Source organism: Gorilla gorilla, chromosome 8 (assembly GCF_029281585.2).
Source record: "Gorilla gorilla gorilla isolate KB3781 chromosome 8, NHGRI_mGorGor1-v2.1_pri, whole genome shotgun sequence".
Lineage (NCBI taxonomy): Eukaryota > Metazoa > Chordata > Mammalia > Primates > Hominidae > Gorilla > Gorilla gorilla.
This window is the reverse complement of record NC_073232.2, coordinates 104,336,769-104,351,850: the sequence shown is the minus strand read 5'-3', so window position 1 is coordinate 104,351,850 and position 15,082 is coordinate 104,336,769. Positions and strand designations below refer to the sequence as shown.

The following is a 15,082-nucleotide window of genomic DNA, read 5'->3' as shown; positions in this document are numbered from 1 at the left end:
GCTTAAGCTAACAGAATTGAATATTGAGAACTGAATATTGAAACTGAGAATTGAGTTGAATTTCTATCACTTACAAATGAACGAATTCTATCAAAGAGGCACTATAGTAAACTGCTCAAGAGTGCAAGTTTTTGAGCTGACTGTATTCAAAGCCTCACTCTGTCCACTTAATTAGCTGAGTGACCTTGGACCCAGACCCCATGCCTTAGACTCCTTATTTGCAAATTGGAACAACAGTATTCCTACCTCATAAAGTGACTGTGAGAATACATAATGCACAATTTTTTGTTTAGTTTTTTTTCAGTCCTGCTCCTTCTATACATAATACACAATTTTACATAAAAGAAAAGCTGCTTAGAATAGTGCCTGGCCAGTAAGTGCTCAAGATAAAAACTAAAAATTTTAATAACAACATTATTTAATAATAATATTTGCTATTATTAACACAGGAGTACAGCAAATCTACGGACTAATCTGCAACTATGACTATCCAACCTTTAAAAAATCAATGAGCTGAAATCAATGAGCTTCCACTTGAAAAAATTTACAGTTAGGAACATAAGAGATATATTAGTTAATAGGGAAGGGGTAAAGCTGAAACAACGCTACAATTTAGTGCAGCCATGACTGCAGCGGCAGCTAAAGCAGCCATAGTGGAACAAAAGTACTTCTGGGGAGAGGGAAGGAAAGGGAACAAAGCAAAGGGGAAGTCTTTTTTATTTAAGAGAGGGGAACTCAGTATGTTGCCCAGGCTGGCCTTGAACTCCTGGGCTAAAGCGATCCTCCTGCCTCAGCCTCCTGAACAGGTAGGACTACAGGCATGTTCCCCTGCACATGGCTCAAAGGAGAGCTCTCAGGAAAGTGGGTAGAAAATGAGAATAAAACAGAAGCACCAAAAAGATGCTATGGTCACAGACTCCCAAAAGGGGCATACAAAATGGCTTTGGTTCCTGATAGTTCCCCAGCTCTAGGAAAGCTCAACTTATTGTACAATGGTTAAAATTCCTCAATTTTGATGAGCCTCACTGATTATATCTTCCCAAAGTACATTCACTTTTCATAAGTGAAGTTTCTATGTCATACAACCAAAAGAGCTAATTAGAATTCACTTTAATAAATGTTACTGTTCCTTATCTTAATTACGACAACAGATGAAATATTTTGTTATTGTCATACACCTCTTACCTTATTCTTTCAGTGGGAGGTCCAGTGTAATGCAATGGATTGAGATATTCTCTAGAGCAAAATTTACCTACTTCATCCACCCAATGGCCTGTTAATGTTGGCGGACAAACCACTAAGGAAGGAAGTGGCATACATTCTGCTAATTTTGATCTTGCATATTCCTGGGCCCTTTACAATAGCAAAACACAATAAATTAACCAGCTTGTTTACATTTCTCCAAATCTGGAAACCTTATTTTAAAATAACATCTTAAATTACCTATGACAATGATCTCCTGCTAGAATGCAGATGGACTGTAAAGTTTTTCCTAAACCCATGTCATCACACAGAATTCCATGAAGTTTATACTTATTAAGAAATGCTAACCAGTTCACACCATCCTGTTAGAGAGAAAAATCATAAATGTGAATACATCATAAATTTATTTTTTCTTATAAAAACATTTTCTTATAAACAACATGTTTGCACAAAACAAAAATATTTCTATATGCAAAAGAGAAATAAATGGGTATAAGACACTAAACACAAGATTTTACTAAATCGATTTTACAAAATGCTTTAAGACCAGGTATGGTGGCTCACATCTCTAATCCCAGCACTTTGGGGGGGCCAAGGTGGGAGGATCACTTGAAGCCAGGAGTTCAAGACCAGCGTGGGCAACAAAATGAGAACCCTGCCTCTACCAAAAAAAAAAAAAAAAAAAATAGCTGGCCATAGTGGTGCACATGTATAGTCCCAGCTACTTGGGAGGCTGAGGTGGGAAGATGGCCTGAGTCCAGGAGTTTGAGGCTGCAGTGAACCATGATTCGGCCACTGCACCCCAGCCTGGGCAACAGAGCAAGACTCTGTCTCAAAAAAGAAACAAAAGCCACCCCCCCCCCCCCACAAACCCACAACGCTTCAAGGTTCATTTGAAAGGAAAACTCACTATTGTATAAAACTTACCTGCTGATATTTTCTGAGTTCAGCATTGATTGGTACTGGAATTTTATAATTTTCCAATTTTTTCCCATCTAACAATTGCTCCAAAAAGTGTCGCTCCTTGGCTTTCAATTGGATTAATTCTGCTGACATGTTTGGAGGGTCTGGAATGCCTGCCTAAAATGATTTTTTTAAAGTTATTAAAAACTACGTACTCACAGTTTTCATTCTTAGATCAAATAAACACAACAAAACAAACACACAGAAAAAAGAATTCTGAAAATTGTACAAAGACTTGAAGACAAATCAGGTTAAAGAAACTGACAAGCATTAAAGGTGCTACAATTAGACTACTAGTAAATACATACGGAATATCTGAAAGACCATAATCTACAACTTCATTTTCCCACACTATGCATTATTTGATAAAGAGGCATATAAAGTTGCATAGTTTAATTTTGAATTAAATGCTATTACTGGCACTTCTCAATTTTAGTGTTCTGATACCCTAGGGTATTAGTTCTCAAAATGTGGTCTGCGCGACCCCTATGGATCTCTAAGACCTTTTCAACTATTTCATAATAAAAGAAAAACATTATTTGCTTTTAATCACCATGTTGATATTTGCGTAGATGTTGCAAAAGTTACCATGGAGAAAACTGCCTGTACCTCTGAAAGAATCAAGGCAATGGCACCAAAACGTGCTAGTAGTCATATTTCTTAGAACTATACATTAGCATTTTTTCAAATAGCCAGTGTTACTTAAAAATGTCCTTGATAAGCCAGGCGTGGTGGCTCACACCAGTAATCCCAGCCCCAGGACTGCAGGAGGCTGAGGCAGGCGGCTCACTTGAGGTCAGGAGTTCAAGACCAGCCTGGCAACATGGTGAAACCCCGTCTCTCTACTAAAAATACAAAAATTAGCTGGGCGTGGTGGTGTGCGCCTGTAGTCCCAGCTACCCCAGGCTGGCAGGAGAATCGCTTGAACCTGGGAGGTAGACGTTGCAGTGAGCTGAGATTGTGCCACGGCACTCCAGCCTGGGTGACATAGTGAGACTCCATCTCAAAAAAAAAAAAAAAAAAAAAGACAAAAAATACCTTGATAAAGCAGTAAAAATGATCGATTTTAATAAATCTCAACCCTTTAATGCATGTCTTTTTTAACATTCTGTGAGAAAAAAATTGTGAATTCTGCTGCTTATCAAAGTACAATCTATTGAGGAGCTGAACTAGCCATTTAAAAAAAAACCCCCAAATATGAAGTCTTTAATACTCCAAGAATTTCCCTGACAAACTCAGTAGTGTTTATATTATATATCCATCCTGGATGTACTCAACTGTATGTTCTGTTGGTGGTTGATGTTTCATATTCTTAAAATAAAGATTTATGGGTATTAAACTTGGAAACACCAGAAAATAATTATTACTTTTCTTTAGACAAACTGTGCCCAGGAGAAAGAAAGTATATTAACATAGCCATTTTTTAATGGAACAACATTTTACTGAAAGGACTGATAAACTGTGGGTATTCTGACTTTGGTATTTGGCTGACATTTTCTCAAAAATGAACCTGTCACTTCAAGGAAAACAACTGACATTAACTTGTTGTCACTGATAAAATTCATATTTTCAAGAGAAGCTGACAGTTTCCAATAAAAACAATTTTCTGCTGTTGATAATAAACATGATTTTTAAAATATTATATAATGAATTGTGTCCACCTGTGGAAGATTTACGTAACTCAATGAACCAATATTTTCCAAATGACTGATGCATAATGTTACAAAACATGTATGGGTAATAAAAGATCCATTCAAAAGTATAAGACATACTTACCTGGCAGGGGAGATACCATGATCACAAAAGTGTAAGACAACCAATGAATTTCAATGTAAGAGAGTATGAAACATTCATTGATAGGATTTAGATTCTATATTGCACATAACACTTAACAAACTTTCTCTTTTTGAGTTCTGGTATGCTATCAGATGAAATAATATCCGGGGTAAGATGGCGGCCCCGCGGCGAGGGAGAGGATCCTCCACAGTGGTATCCTGCTGCGTGCCCCTCCAGGACGGCACCCAGAGGCCCGAATTGCTGCTGCACAGAGAGCACTCGGCCTCACCCGTTTTCCCTAAGTTCTGTCTAGTAATTCCACTTTGGAGAGGGGGGTGTTCCTTGACAGATTTAGAGAGTTGATGAAACTTCCTCGGATCAGTTGTGCTGGCTCAATCCCCTACCTGCTCAGCCCTGCACAAAGTGGCTAAGCACGTCACACTGCCGGCTCCCAAGGGGATGGCCACCTGCCTCTGTCTCGGCCACTAGTGGCAGGAAGATGGAAATCCCTCACTTTGTCCCTAGATTCATTTTATTTTATTTTTGTTTGTTTATGTTTTTTTAAGGACAGAGCCTTCCTCTCATCCAGGCTGGAGTGTGGCAATCACAGCTCACTGCAGCCTCGGCCTCCTGAAGCTCTGGCATCAGGTGGGAGCCACTGTGCCTGGCCCCATAGACTCATGTTAGCATAAACAAATAGGAAATGTACACAGCTCAGGAAATGGCTACTAGATACTTAAGTCCCCCAAACAGAAATATATTTCCTCTGAAGAAAATGAAAAAAGTGGCCGGGCGCAGTGGCTCATGCCTGTAATCCCGGCACTCTGGGAGGCTGAGGTGGACAGATCACTTGACACCAGGAGTTTCAGACCAGCCTGGCCAACATGGTGAAACCCTGTCCCTACTAAAAATACAAAAAATTAGCTGGGCATGGTGGTGCACACCTGTAGTCCCGGTTACTCGGGAGGCTGAGGCAGAAGAATCACTTGAACCCAGGAGGTGGAGGTTGCAGTGAGCCAAGATTGTGCCACTGCACAGTGTCCAGTCTGGGCAACAGAGCAAGACTCTATCTCAAAAAAAAAAAAAAGAAAATGACAAAGTTATTTTTTCTCTCTAACTCATAACTGGGGCCAGAGGCAGGGTGACATCACTGGGAGTGCCAGTGTGTGGAGGCTGTCCCCTGACCAGTCCTGTCCACAGTCAGGAGGGCAGGGGCTGCGGTGCACAGACCGCATTGTTGTGGCATGGAGGGGGTCCCACAAAGGCCTTGTCAGCTCACGGGACCACATTGGCAGCCAGCATAGTGACAGAAGCCTCAGATAGACAGTGAGCCATTGCCAAGACCCCATGGTCCCTTGGTGTCTGTGGCCACCAAACAGATGACAGAACCAGCCCCTCTTGTTCAGCCACCTGGGAGGCTGCTCCCAAGCCTGTTGAGCTTGAGGATCCTTAACCACTCACCAGCTCTCTTCAGTTCCCCTTCAAATGCTGTTTTATCTCAGCGGAACGTACTATGCCCTGTATTTCCTCGCCACGCTCCTGATGATCACGTATAAAAGTCAGGTGTTCAGCTATCCTCACCGCTACCTGGTCCTCGATCTTGCTCTGCTGTTTCTGATGGGGATTCTGGAAGCAGTTCGGTTATACCTGGGCACCAGGGGCAACCTGACAGAGGCTGAGAGGCCGCTGGCCGCCAGCCTGGCCCTCACGGCTGGCACCGCCCTCCTCTCTGCCCACTTCCTGCTTTGGCAGACCCTAGTGTTGTGGGCGGACTGGGCCCTCAGTGCCACGCTCCTGGCCCTTCACGGCCTGGAGGCCGTCCTGCAGGTGGTTGCCATCGCGGCCTTCACCAGGTAGCTACGGACACCCAGGATACCCCACACTGGAGCCCTCCTCCTGGGCCTGACCAGTCCCCCAGCTCTCACCTCCCCATTCCTGGACAGGAAGGGCACTTTTCCTAGTGACTGGCCATAGATGGTTTTGGATAGTTCCATCTGTTCTGGCAGGACTGGGAGCAGGAGCCAGGGCAGAACAAACTGCTGGAGGCCCTGGTGTCGGGAACAGCTGCGGGGAGGGTAGGGACCAGACAGAACTGCCTTCAAGATGAGTCCCAGGAGCGCACACTCAGCCCTGTCAGTGGGGTCTGGCTTTAGCAGCCAGGCCTCCACAGACCCCCATGGGCCCCCAGGGCCGAGGGAGGACAGAGCCCTTCAGAACAGAGGCCTCATCTCACTGCATCCCCCATCACCCCCTAGTTCCCCAGTGGTCCTAATTTGTGTTCTGAGATCCCAGTTTACTCCGTGGCCAGGCCCCACCTGTGTTTCCAAGTCGGGCTGGAGACACAGGATGGGGTAGGCCTTGTGCTCTGAGCAACCCCAGCTCTGCCTCACAGGCAGGCAGGCCCGGTGCAAGAGTGGACTGTGGGTTCCTAAAGCAATAAATGCAAACAAGCCAACAGCTCTGCTGCCTAGCAATTTCCATCTTAGCCACACTTCTCCCTTCAGGGGCTTCGGAGGAGAGGTCAGGGCTAAGGCCGGGGATGGGACTGCAGGAGAGAGAGCAGCTGAGGGGCCCACATTCTGAGCCTCCGTCCACTCCAGTTTTATCAACTTTTGCCTTTTGCACTGAGTGCTAAACAAATTCTAGCTCTGTGTTTTTTTTTCCCATTCCCAGATTTACTATAAGTTCTCCTTAAAAAGTATCTAAGCTGTTATAGTAGCTTTCCCTTCACTTGATTCTATTGTGTGTTTTCTATGTTTGGAATAATTACACCCAAATATCTAGAAAAAAAAAAAAAAAGAAATAATATCCACAATTATTTGAGAAGGCTGTCAAAATATTGCTCCCTTTTCTAACTATCTCGGTGAGGCTGGACTTGCTTTATATATCCCTGAGCCAAAACAACATATTGCAACAGACTGAACAGCCAAGCAAACATGAGAATCCAGTTATCTACCATTAAACCAGAAATACTGGCCGGGTGTGGTGGAGGATTGAGCCCAGGAGTTTGAGACCAGCCTGGGTAACATAGCAAGACCCCACCTCTACAAAAAATTTTAAAAAATAGCCAGGTGTGGTGACATGGGACTGTAGTCCCAGCTTCTTGGGAGGTTAAGGCAGGAGGATCGCTTGAGTCCAGGAGAGGCTGAGGCTGCAGTGAGCTGTGATTGTGCTGCTGTCCTCCAGCCTGGGTGACAGAGTGAAACCCTGTTTCAAGGGGAAAAAAAAAAAACCCAAAAAACAAAAACATAAACCAGACATAAAAAAGATTTGCAACAGTATAAAGCAATGTCACTCTTCTCACTAACACATTGTTTTAGACAAGTTATTTTCATCAAAAAAGATAATTATGTTAACATGTAGATTTGTTATTTAAATGAATTATTTAAAAATTTCCCAGTTTTAGTATCTATTACAGAAAATATAATAAACAACAGCTCTTTGGTGTCTTCAATTTTTAAGAGTGGAACAAGGTCCTGACACAACAATCTATGTGAAAAAAGAAATCAAGAAAACAATCCCATTTACAATAGCAACAAAAAAATAAAATAGGAATAAATGTAAGGAGGTGAAAGATCTATACACTGAAAGCTATAGAACATTAATGAAAGAAACTGCTGGGGACACAAATAAATGGACATAAATATGGAAAATAAATGTTCTTGGACTGGAAGAACTAATATTGTTAAAATGTCCATACTACCCAAAACTATCTATAGATGTGATGCAATCCCTAAATTGCATTGAGGATCCCTAATCCCCAAAATTCCAGTGGCATTTTTTACAGAAATAGAAAAAGCAATCCTAAAACTCATATGGTTCTCTATTATCCCTCTGAATAAGCTTTCTATAAAAACAAAAACAAAAACAAAAAAAACTCATGTGGAACCACAAAAACCCCAGATAGCCAAAGCAATCTTGAGCAAAAGGAACAAAGCTGGAGGGATCACGCTACCTGATTTCAAAATATACTACAAAGGTACAGTAATCAAAACAGTATAATCTTGGCATAAAAACAGACAAAGACCAATGGAACAAACTAGAGAGCCTAGAAATAAATGCATGCATTTACAGTTAATCTTTGACAAAAGAACACACAAGGGGAAAGGACAGTCTCTTCAATAAATGGTGTTGGGAAAACTGGATATTCACATGCAGAAGAATGAAACTGGACCTTTGTATCTTACACCAAGTTCAAAACTCAGGTCACGATCAAAAAATTAAATGTAAGACTGGAAACTCTAAAATTACTGGAAAAAAATAAGAAAAAAGCCTTTTTGACACTGGTCTGGACAAATTTTTTGGATATGACTCCAAAAGCACAGGAAACAAAATCAAAATACAGGCCAGTCATGGTGGTTCACCCCTGTAATCCCAGCACTTTGGGAGATTGAGGCAGGAGGACTGCTTGAGCCCAGGAGTTTAAGACCAGCCCGGGGTAAACAGAGGGAGATCCCATCTCTACACAAAATAAAGTTAGCTGGGCATGGTGGCACACACCTGTAGTCCCACCTACTTGGGAGGCTGGGGTGGAAAGATCACTTGAGCCCAGGAGGTCGAGGCTGCAGTAAGCCATGATCATACAACTGTACTCCAGCCTGGGCAACAGAGTGAGACCTTTTCTCAAAAACAAAAACCCAAAATCAAAACATAGGTTGAGCATCCCAAATCCAAATATCTAAAACATTGTTATTTCCAGCATGACAAATGAAGGAAATGCTCATTGGTGCATTTCAGATTTCAGATTTTCAGATTAGGGATGCTCAACTGTAAGTATAATGCAAACATTCAAAAATCTGAAATCTTAAATACTTCTAGTCACAAGCATTTCAGATAAAGGATACTCAACATATATAGACAAACAGGACCGCATCAAACTAAAAAGCTTTCTGCATAGCACAGGAGACAATCAACGGACTGAAGAGACAACCAACAGAATAGGAAAAATTATTTGCGAACCATAAATCTTGATAAGAGGTTAGTATCTAAAATATAAAAGGAACTCAACTCAACAGAAAGAAAATAAGATGTAAAAATGGGCAGAGGACCTGAATAGGTATTTCTTAAAAAAAAAAAAAAAAATGGCCAGCAGATAAATGAAAAAATGCTCAACATAAATCATCAGGGAAACACAAATTAAAACTGGTATGAGATATTACCTCACAACTGTTAGAATAGCTATTATTAAAAAGACAAAACGTGTGGAGGAAGATGTGGAGAAACAGGAACCCTTGCGTATTGTTGGTGGGAATGTAAATTAGTACAGCATTATGGAAAACAGTATGGATGTTACTAAAAAAATTAAAAATAAAACTACCATACAATCTAGCAATCCCACTTTTGGTTATATATCCAAAGGAAATGAAATCAGTACACTGAAGAGATATCTGTACTTCTGTGTTCATTGCAGCATTATTCACAATAGCTGAGATTTGGAATCAACCCAAGCGTTTGTCTATGTGATGAATGGATAAAGAAACTGTAGTGTATCTATATATAACTGGATACTATTCAGCCTCTAAGAAGGAAATTTTGTCATTTGTGACAACATGAATAAACCTGGATGACATTATGCTAAAGGAAACAAGCCAGGCACAGAAAGACAAATATATGATCTCACTTATATGTGGAAATCTAAAATGTCAAACTCATGGAAGCAGAGTAGAATAGTGGTTACTAGGTGCTTAGTGTGTGGAAGGGAGAGGACTGAGGGGAAATGCATAGATGTTGGTTAAAGGGTACAAAGTTTACATAGAATGAATACATTCTGTAGATCTGTACAGCATGGTGACTACAGTTAATGATAATGTACACTTGAAAGCTGCTAAAAGATTAAAACTTAATTAAATGGGTTTTCACCAAAAAAATGATGACTGTATGAACTAAGATATATTAATTGGTCTGATATGTTTCAAAACATCATGTTGGACGCCGTAACTTTTTTTTTTTTTTTTTTGAGACGGAGTCTCACTCTGTTGCCCAAGCTGGAGTGCAGTGGCCCCATCTCAGCTCACTGCAACCTCCGCCTCCCAGGTTCAAGCGATTCTCCTGCCTCAGCCTCCTGAGTAGCTGGGATTACAGGTGCGTGCCACCATGCTCAGCTAACTTTTGTATTTTTAGTAGAGATGGTGTTTCACCAGTTGGTCAGGCTGGTCTTGAACTCCTGACCTCGTGATCCGCCCACCTCGGCCTCCCAAAGTGCTGGGATTACAGGCGTGAGCCACCATGCTCGGCCACATTTTTTTTATTAATAAAAAATGAAAGACTAAAAAAGTAATGAGATCAAAAAATTTGAGAACTACTGTCCTATGATGTCTCTCAACTTAAGAAATTTAAAATTCTGGAAACAGAATTTCAATTAAATCTAATTAAAATATATATTCCACACAACACTAAAAATAGCATTAGGGCAGTGAGGTATGTAGATTGAGTCTATTTTCAAAGGTTTTGGAATTAACTTTATCTGCTAAGAGAAAAACTAACATTTTAGATAGAACGTCTAACAACATAATGATAATCATTAAAATAAAGTCTTTCTGCACAATGCTTTACAAATACCAAAATCTTCATATATTTATCCTCATGGAAATTTTAAGAAATGACAAGACACAGGGCCATATAACTAGGTCCATTCCCTAACAATGAAACCCTAAACCCAAGTGTTACGAATATTGGTTCAGTGCCAGCAACCCCTCGTGAGTGTCCTTCTCACTCCAATGTCCATAAAAATCAGCAAAAGTTACTAACAGTGCAGGGAATTAGAGCCTCTATAAAAATCACTGGTTGATATTCCAAGATTCTTTGACAACATGCATTTCAGAAAAGTAGATGATTTTTTCTATGAAGACTTAACAGAGAGAATCAAAATAAAGAGGAACAGGAATGAACTTAAACGACATCATTCTTGTTTCTATTGCTATGTATCTTCAAATTCACTAATATTTTCTTCCACAGTGTCTAACCTGCTATTAATGCAATCCAGTGTGTTTTTATTTATAACTGCATTTTTCATCTCTAGAAGTTCAATTTGGGTCATTCTTATATTTTTCATTGTGCTCTTCATCACACTCATGCTTTCCTCCTCTACCTTGAATATATGGAGTGTGTGTGTGTGTGTGTGTGTATATATATATATATATATTTTTTTTTTTTTTTTGAGACAGGGTTTCACCATGTTGTCCAGGGTGGTTTCGAACTCCTAAGCTCAAGGAATCCACCTGCCTTGGCCTCCCAAAGTGCTGGTGTTACAGAGGTGAGCTACTGCACTCAGCCTTGGAGTATATTTCAATGTCCTTATCTATTATCTGGGTCTCTTCAGGGACTGTTTCTGTTGACTGTATTTTCCCCCAGTTACTGGACATATTTTTGGGCGTGGTAATTTTTTGGTGAATGTCAAACATCTGAAGTTTTATGTTGTTGGGTGCTGCATTTTTTAAAAAATTATTCCTTTAAATATGTTGAGGCTTTTTTTCTGGGAACTATTTAGTTTAGTTGAAATTAATTAGAACCCGTTAAGGCTTGCTTTTAAGCTTTATCAAGGAAGATCCAAATCAGCCTTTTGTCAAGGGCTAACTTGGCCCTATTACTGAGGCAATATGCTTCTAAGGACTTGATGCTCAGTATGGTAGAAGGTCTTGTTACTCTTACTCTGCTTAGTGGAAATACAAACTATTCCCAGCCCTGTGTGAGGTCTGGAAATTGCTCCACCTACTCCTTTCCACAGTGATTCTTTCCCCAGTCTCAAAGATGTCACAGTACATGCAGATGAATACTCAGCCAAAGGCTTGGGAGAACCCCCCTGTGGACCTCTGGAGCTTTCTCTCTGTGCAGCTACCTCCTGTCTGTGCAGTACCTACCTTCAGGTACTCTGTTTTGCTAATTCTGTCTTAACTCTTCAGCTCAGCAAGACTACTGGGCTCTCTTTGGGTTTCCCTTCTCTGTGCTATGGCTCCAGACAATAAGCTAGGGCACTTCATTTGTTTCGTTTCTCTCATGGTTCACTATCCAGTGCTGCCTGTTGTCCAATGCCTGAAAACCACTGTTTGGTACATTTTGTCTGGTTTTCTAGTTAAGGTAGGAGGATAAATCTGTTGCCTGTTTTTCCATCATGGCCAGAAGCAAAATCTGTATCATGTTCTAGTAATTTTCACAACTATCAAAGTGAGTCTTACTAATCTTTTCTCAATACCTAAAGTTCAAAATCTCTTTTGTCAATCTGTTATCAAGTACTGTTATTTTTCCTTAAGAACAAACAAACCGGGTGGCTCATGCCTGTAATCCCAGCACTTTGAGAGGCTGAGGCGGGCGGATCACCTAAGGTCAGGAGTTCGAGACCAGCCTGGCCAACATGGTGAAACCCTGTCTCTACTAAAAATACAAAAAATTAGCATGGTGGCCAGCACCTGTAATCCCAGCTACTAGGGAGGCTGAGGCATGAGAATTGCTTGAACCCAGGAGGCAAAGGTTGCAGGAGCCAAGATCACACCATTGCACTCCAGCCTGGGTGACAAGAGCAAAACTCCAACTCAAAAACAAACAAACAAATAAACAAAAAACAACCAAGAAAACCCCAAAAGACTACTGCTAAGCATTAGAGTTTAGACCCTTTATCACCTTACAGTGGACGTGAGCTCTATTTTGGTGCACTTTCAATTCTAATCCATATTCAAGTGGCTATTAAACTGATTTTCCTAAAATACTACTTTCAGCTGTTAGACTAATTTTCCTTAAAAACAAACAAAAACTGCGGTCATCATCTCCTTTGTTTAAAGAACACATAATAGCTTCCCACTGCTCACTTATTCCAAAGCTAAGAAAGGGCCAAGGAGACTAAGTACAACCCATTTGGTTTAAAGGTGGGATGAAGATCTCGGAGTTAAAAGAATCTGAGTTAAAATCTAGGAAGCAGAGGATGAAAACAATTCTGGAAATGACACCTAGGTATTTTGATACTGTGGTCTAGTATCTTTGTTGTTGCAGTGGTAATTTTTTTTCACAATTTTTTTTAGTGTGAGGTAAAATATACATGTAGAGAAATAATCTAAGAAACAGTTTAGTAAATTATAAAACAAACATCTGTACAACCAGATCAAGAAAAATACCCCTGCAGTCACCCTAGAAGATCCCATATGCTCCTTCCCAATCATAACCTTCTCTCTCCTTTCCTCAAGAGGTAATCATTTCACTGACTTTTATGGTAATTTCTTTATTTTTCTTTATACCTTTATCATCGTTTCTTTTGCCTGTTTTTGAATTTAATAAAAAAGGAATCCTATGTTAAAGATTTATGAATATTACTGTATGTGTCTGTGGTTTGTCTTCTTGCAGTGTAACAGTACACAATTTACATATCTACTATCCATGATTACGTGGGTGATTTTCAGTTTCAGACTACTATAAATGATGTTATATTCTTCGCCAGGTGTGGCGGCTCACGTCTGTAATCCCAGCACTTTGGGAGGCCAAGGCGGGAGGATCACCTGAGGTTGGGAGTTTAGACCAGCCTGATCAAAAAGGAGAAACCCCATCTCTACTAAAAATACAAAATTAGCAGGGCGCGGTGGCGCATGCCTGTAATCCCAGCTACTAGGGAGGCTGAGGCAGGAGAATCGCTTGAACCCGGGAGGCAGAGGTTGCAGTGAGCCGAGGTCACGCCATTGCACTCCAGCCTGGTTGCAACAAGAGCAAAACTCCGTCTCAAAAAAAAAAATTCTTGAAAATGTGTTGAATTCTCTAGGTGTACATGTAGGATGAATTTTTCAGGTCATTAGGCTGGGTAGCTTCAATTTTACCAGATATAACCAAACTGTTTTTCAAAGAGGCTATCCTATTTATAACTCATTATTTTGCTGGTAGGAATGTCAAATGATACAGTTACTTTGGAAAACAATAAGGCAGTTTTATAAAAAAAAATTAAACTTACCATATGACCCAGCATTTCATTCTTAAGTATTTACTCAAAACAAATAAAAACACACATCCATGCAAAGACTTATAAATGCAGAGCAGCATTATTCATAATAACTTAATTTTTTTTTTTTTTTGAAAGGAAGTCTCACTTTGTCATCCAGGCTGGAGTGCAGTGCCACCATCTTGGTTCACTGCAACCTCTGTCTCCCAGGTTCAAGCGATTCTCCTGCATCAGCCTCCTGAGTAGCTGGGATTACAGGTGTGCGCCACCACGCCCCACAAATTTTTGTATTTTTAGTAGAGACAAGGTTTCGCCATTTTGTATTTTCAGTTGATCAGGCTAATTTCGAACTCCTGACCTCAAGTGATCCACCCACTGTGGCCTCCCAAAGTGCTGGGATAACAGGCATGAGCCACCTCACCCAGCCCATAATAACTATTAATAAAAGCTGGTAACAATCCAAATATCCATCAACTGGTGACAGGATAAACAAAATGCGGTATGTCCATACAATGGAATACAATTCAGCAATAAAAAGGAAGTACTTATACATGTTAACAACATGGATGACATGCCATACCTACTAATTCCTGAATTATTCCTGGCTCTTTCTGTGTTTCAAGCCACTTCAGTCTCCTGCATTGGCCACACATTATTTGTGCCCCCATGAATGTACTCCAAAATACTCCAACATGATCCTTCTAGTCTTCTTTTTCATACTCCCACAGAGACCTCATTTGCTTTTTACAGTCTTAATTACCATCTCTCAAATTTATCTTTTGCCTAAACTTTAGCCCACAGTCTACACCTAGATGTTACCAGAAAAACTTAGGAACAATTCTATTTCTAGAAAAGCATTAGTAAATTTTTTTTAGGAATCATAGTGTCTGATTTCTTGTTTTACTTAAATTAAAACTCTGTGTGTTAAAGGAAAAAAGTACTAATTAAAAGCCTAAAAATCTTAATTATTGTAATATAAACATTTTTGAAATAATGCCTTCTTTTTTTAGCCTGACGTGTTCTTTAACAAGTGTTACTTTTCTTTTCTTTTCTTTTTTTTTTTTTTGAGATGGAGTCTTGCTGTTGCCCAGGATACATACAGTGCAGTGGCACGATCTCAGCTCACTGCAACTTCTGCCTCCAGGTTCCAACAATTCTTGTGCCTCAGCATCCTGAGTAGCTGAGACTACAGGCACACACCACCATGCCCAGCTAATTGTTTTTTTTTTT

General features: G+C 40.4%; 2 protein-coding genes across 5 annotated transcripts in view; one reads left to right on the top strand and one right to left on the bottom strand.

Moving 5' to 3' along the window:
- The window catches only part of BTAF1 (B-TFIID TATA-box binding protein associated factor 1), a 109,410-nt gene that overhangs the window by 20,023 nt on the left and 74,305 nt on the right, over positions 1–15,082 (bottom strand). For all 3 annotated transcript variants that reach the window (XM_019035330.4, XM_019035331.4, XM_019035332.4), the window contains 3 exons: positions 2,131–2,283; positions 1,444–1,565; positions 1,186–1,353 (listed from right to left, as the gene is read on the bottom strand). In XM_019035330.4, the coding sequence (XP_018890875.1) occupies positions 1,186–1,353; positions 1,444–1,565; positions 2,131–2,283 (443 nt within the window). The remainder of the gene's footprint in view (positions 1–1,185; positions 1,354–1,443; positions 1,566–2,130; positions 2,284–15,082) is intronic.
- LOC115936014 (transmembrane protein 80) lies at positions 4,110–6,729 on the top strand. 2 transcript variants are annotated; one of them, XM_055352486.2, is made up of 3 exons: positions 4,110–4,155; positions 5,407–5,477; positions 6,322–6,382. In XM_055352486.2, exons 1-3 carry the CDS (start codon positions 4,117–4,119, stop codon positions 6,380–6,382), a joined length of 171 nt encoding a protein of 56 aa, XP_055208461.1. In that variant the 5' UTR covers positions 4,110–4,116. The 2 variants fall into 2 exon arrangements, with proteins under 2 accessions (XP_055208461.1, XP_030871240.1); XM_031015380.2 differs by having other exon boundaries at positions 5,407–6,729.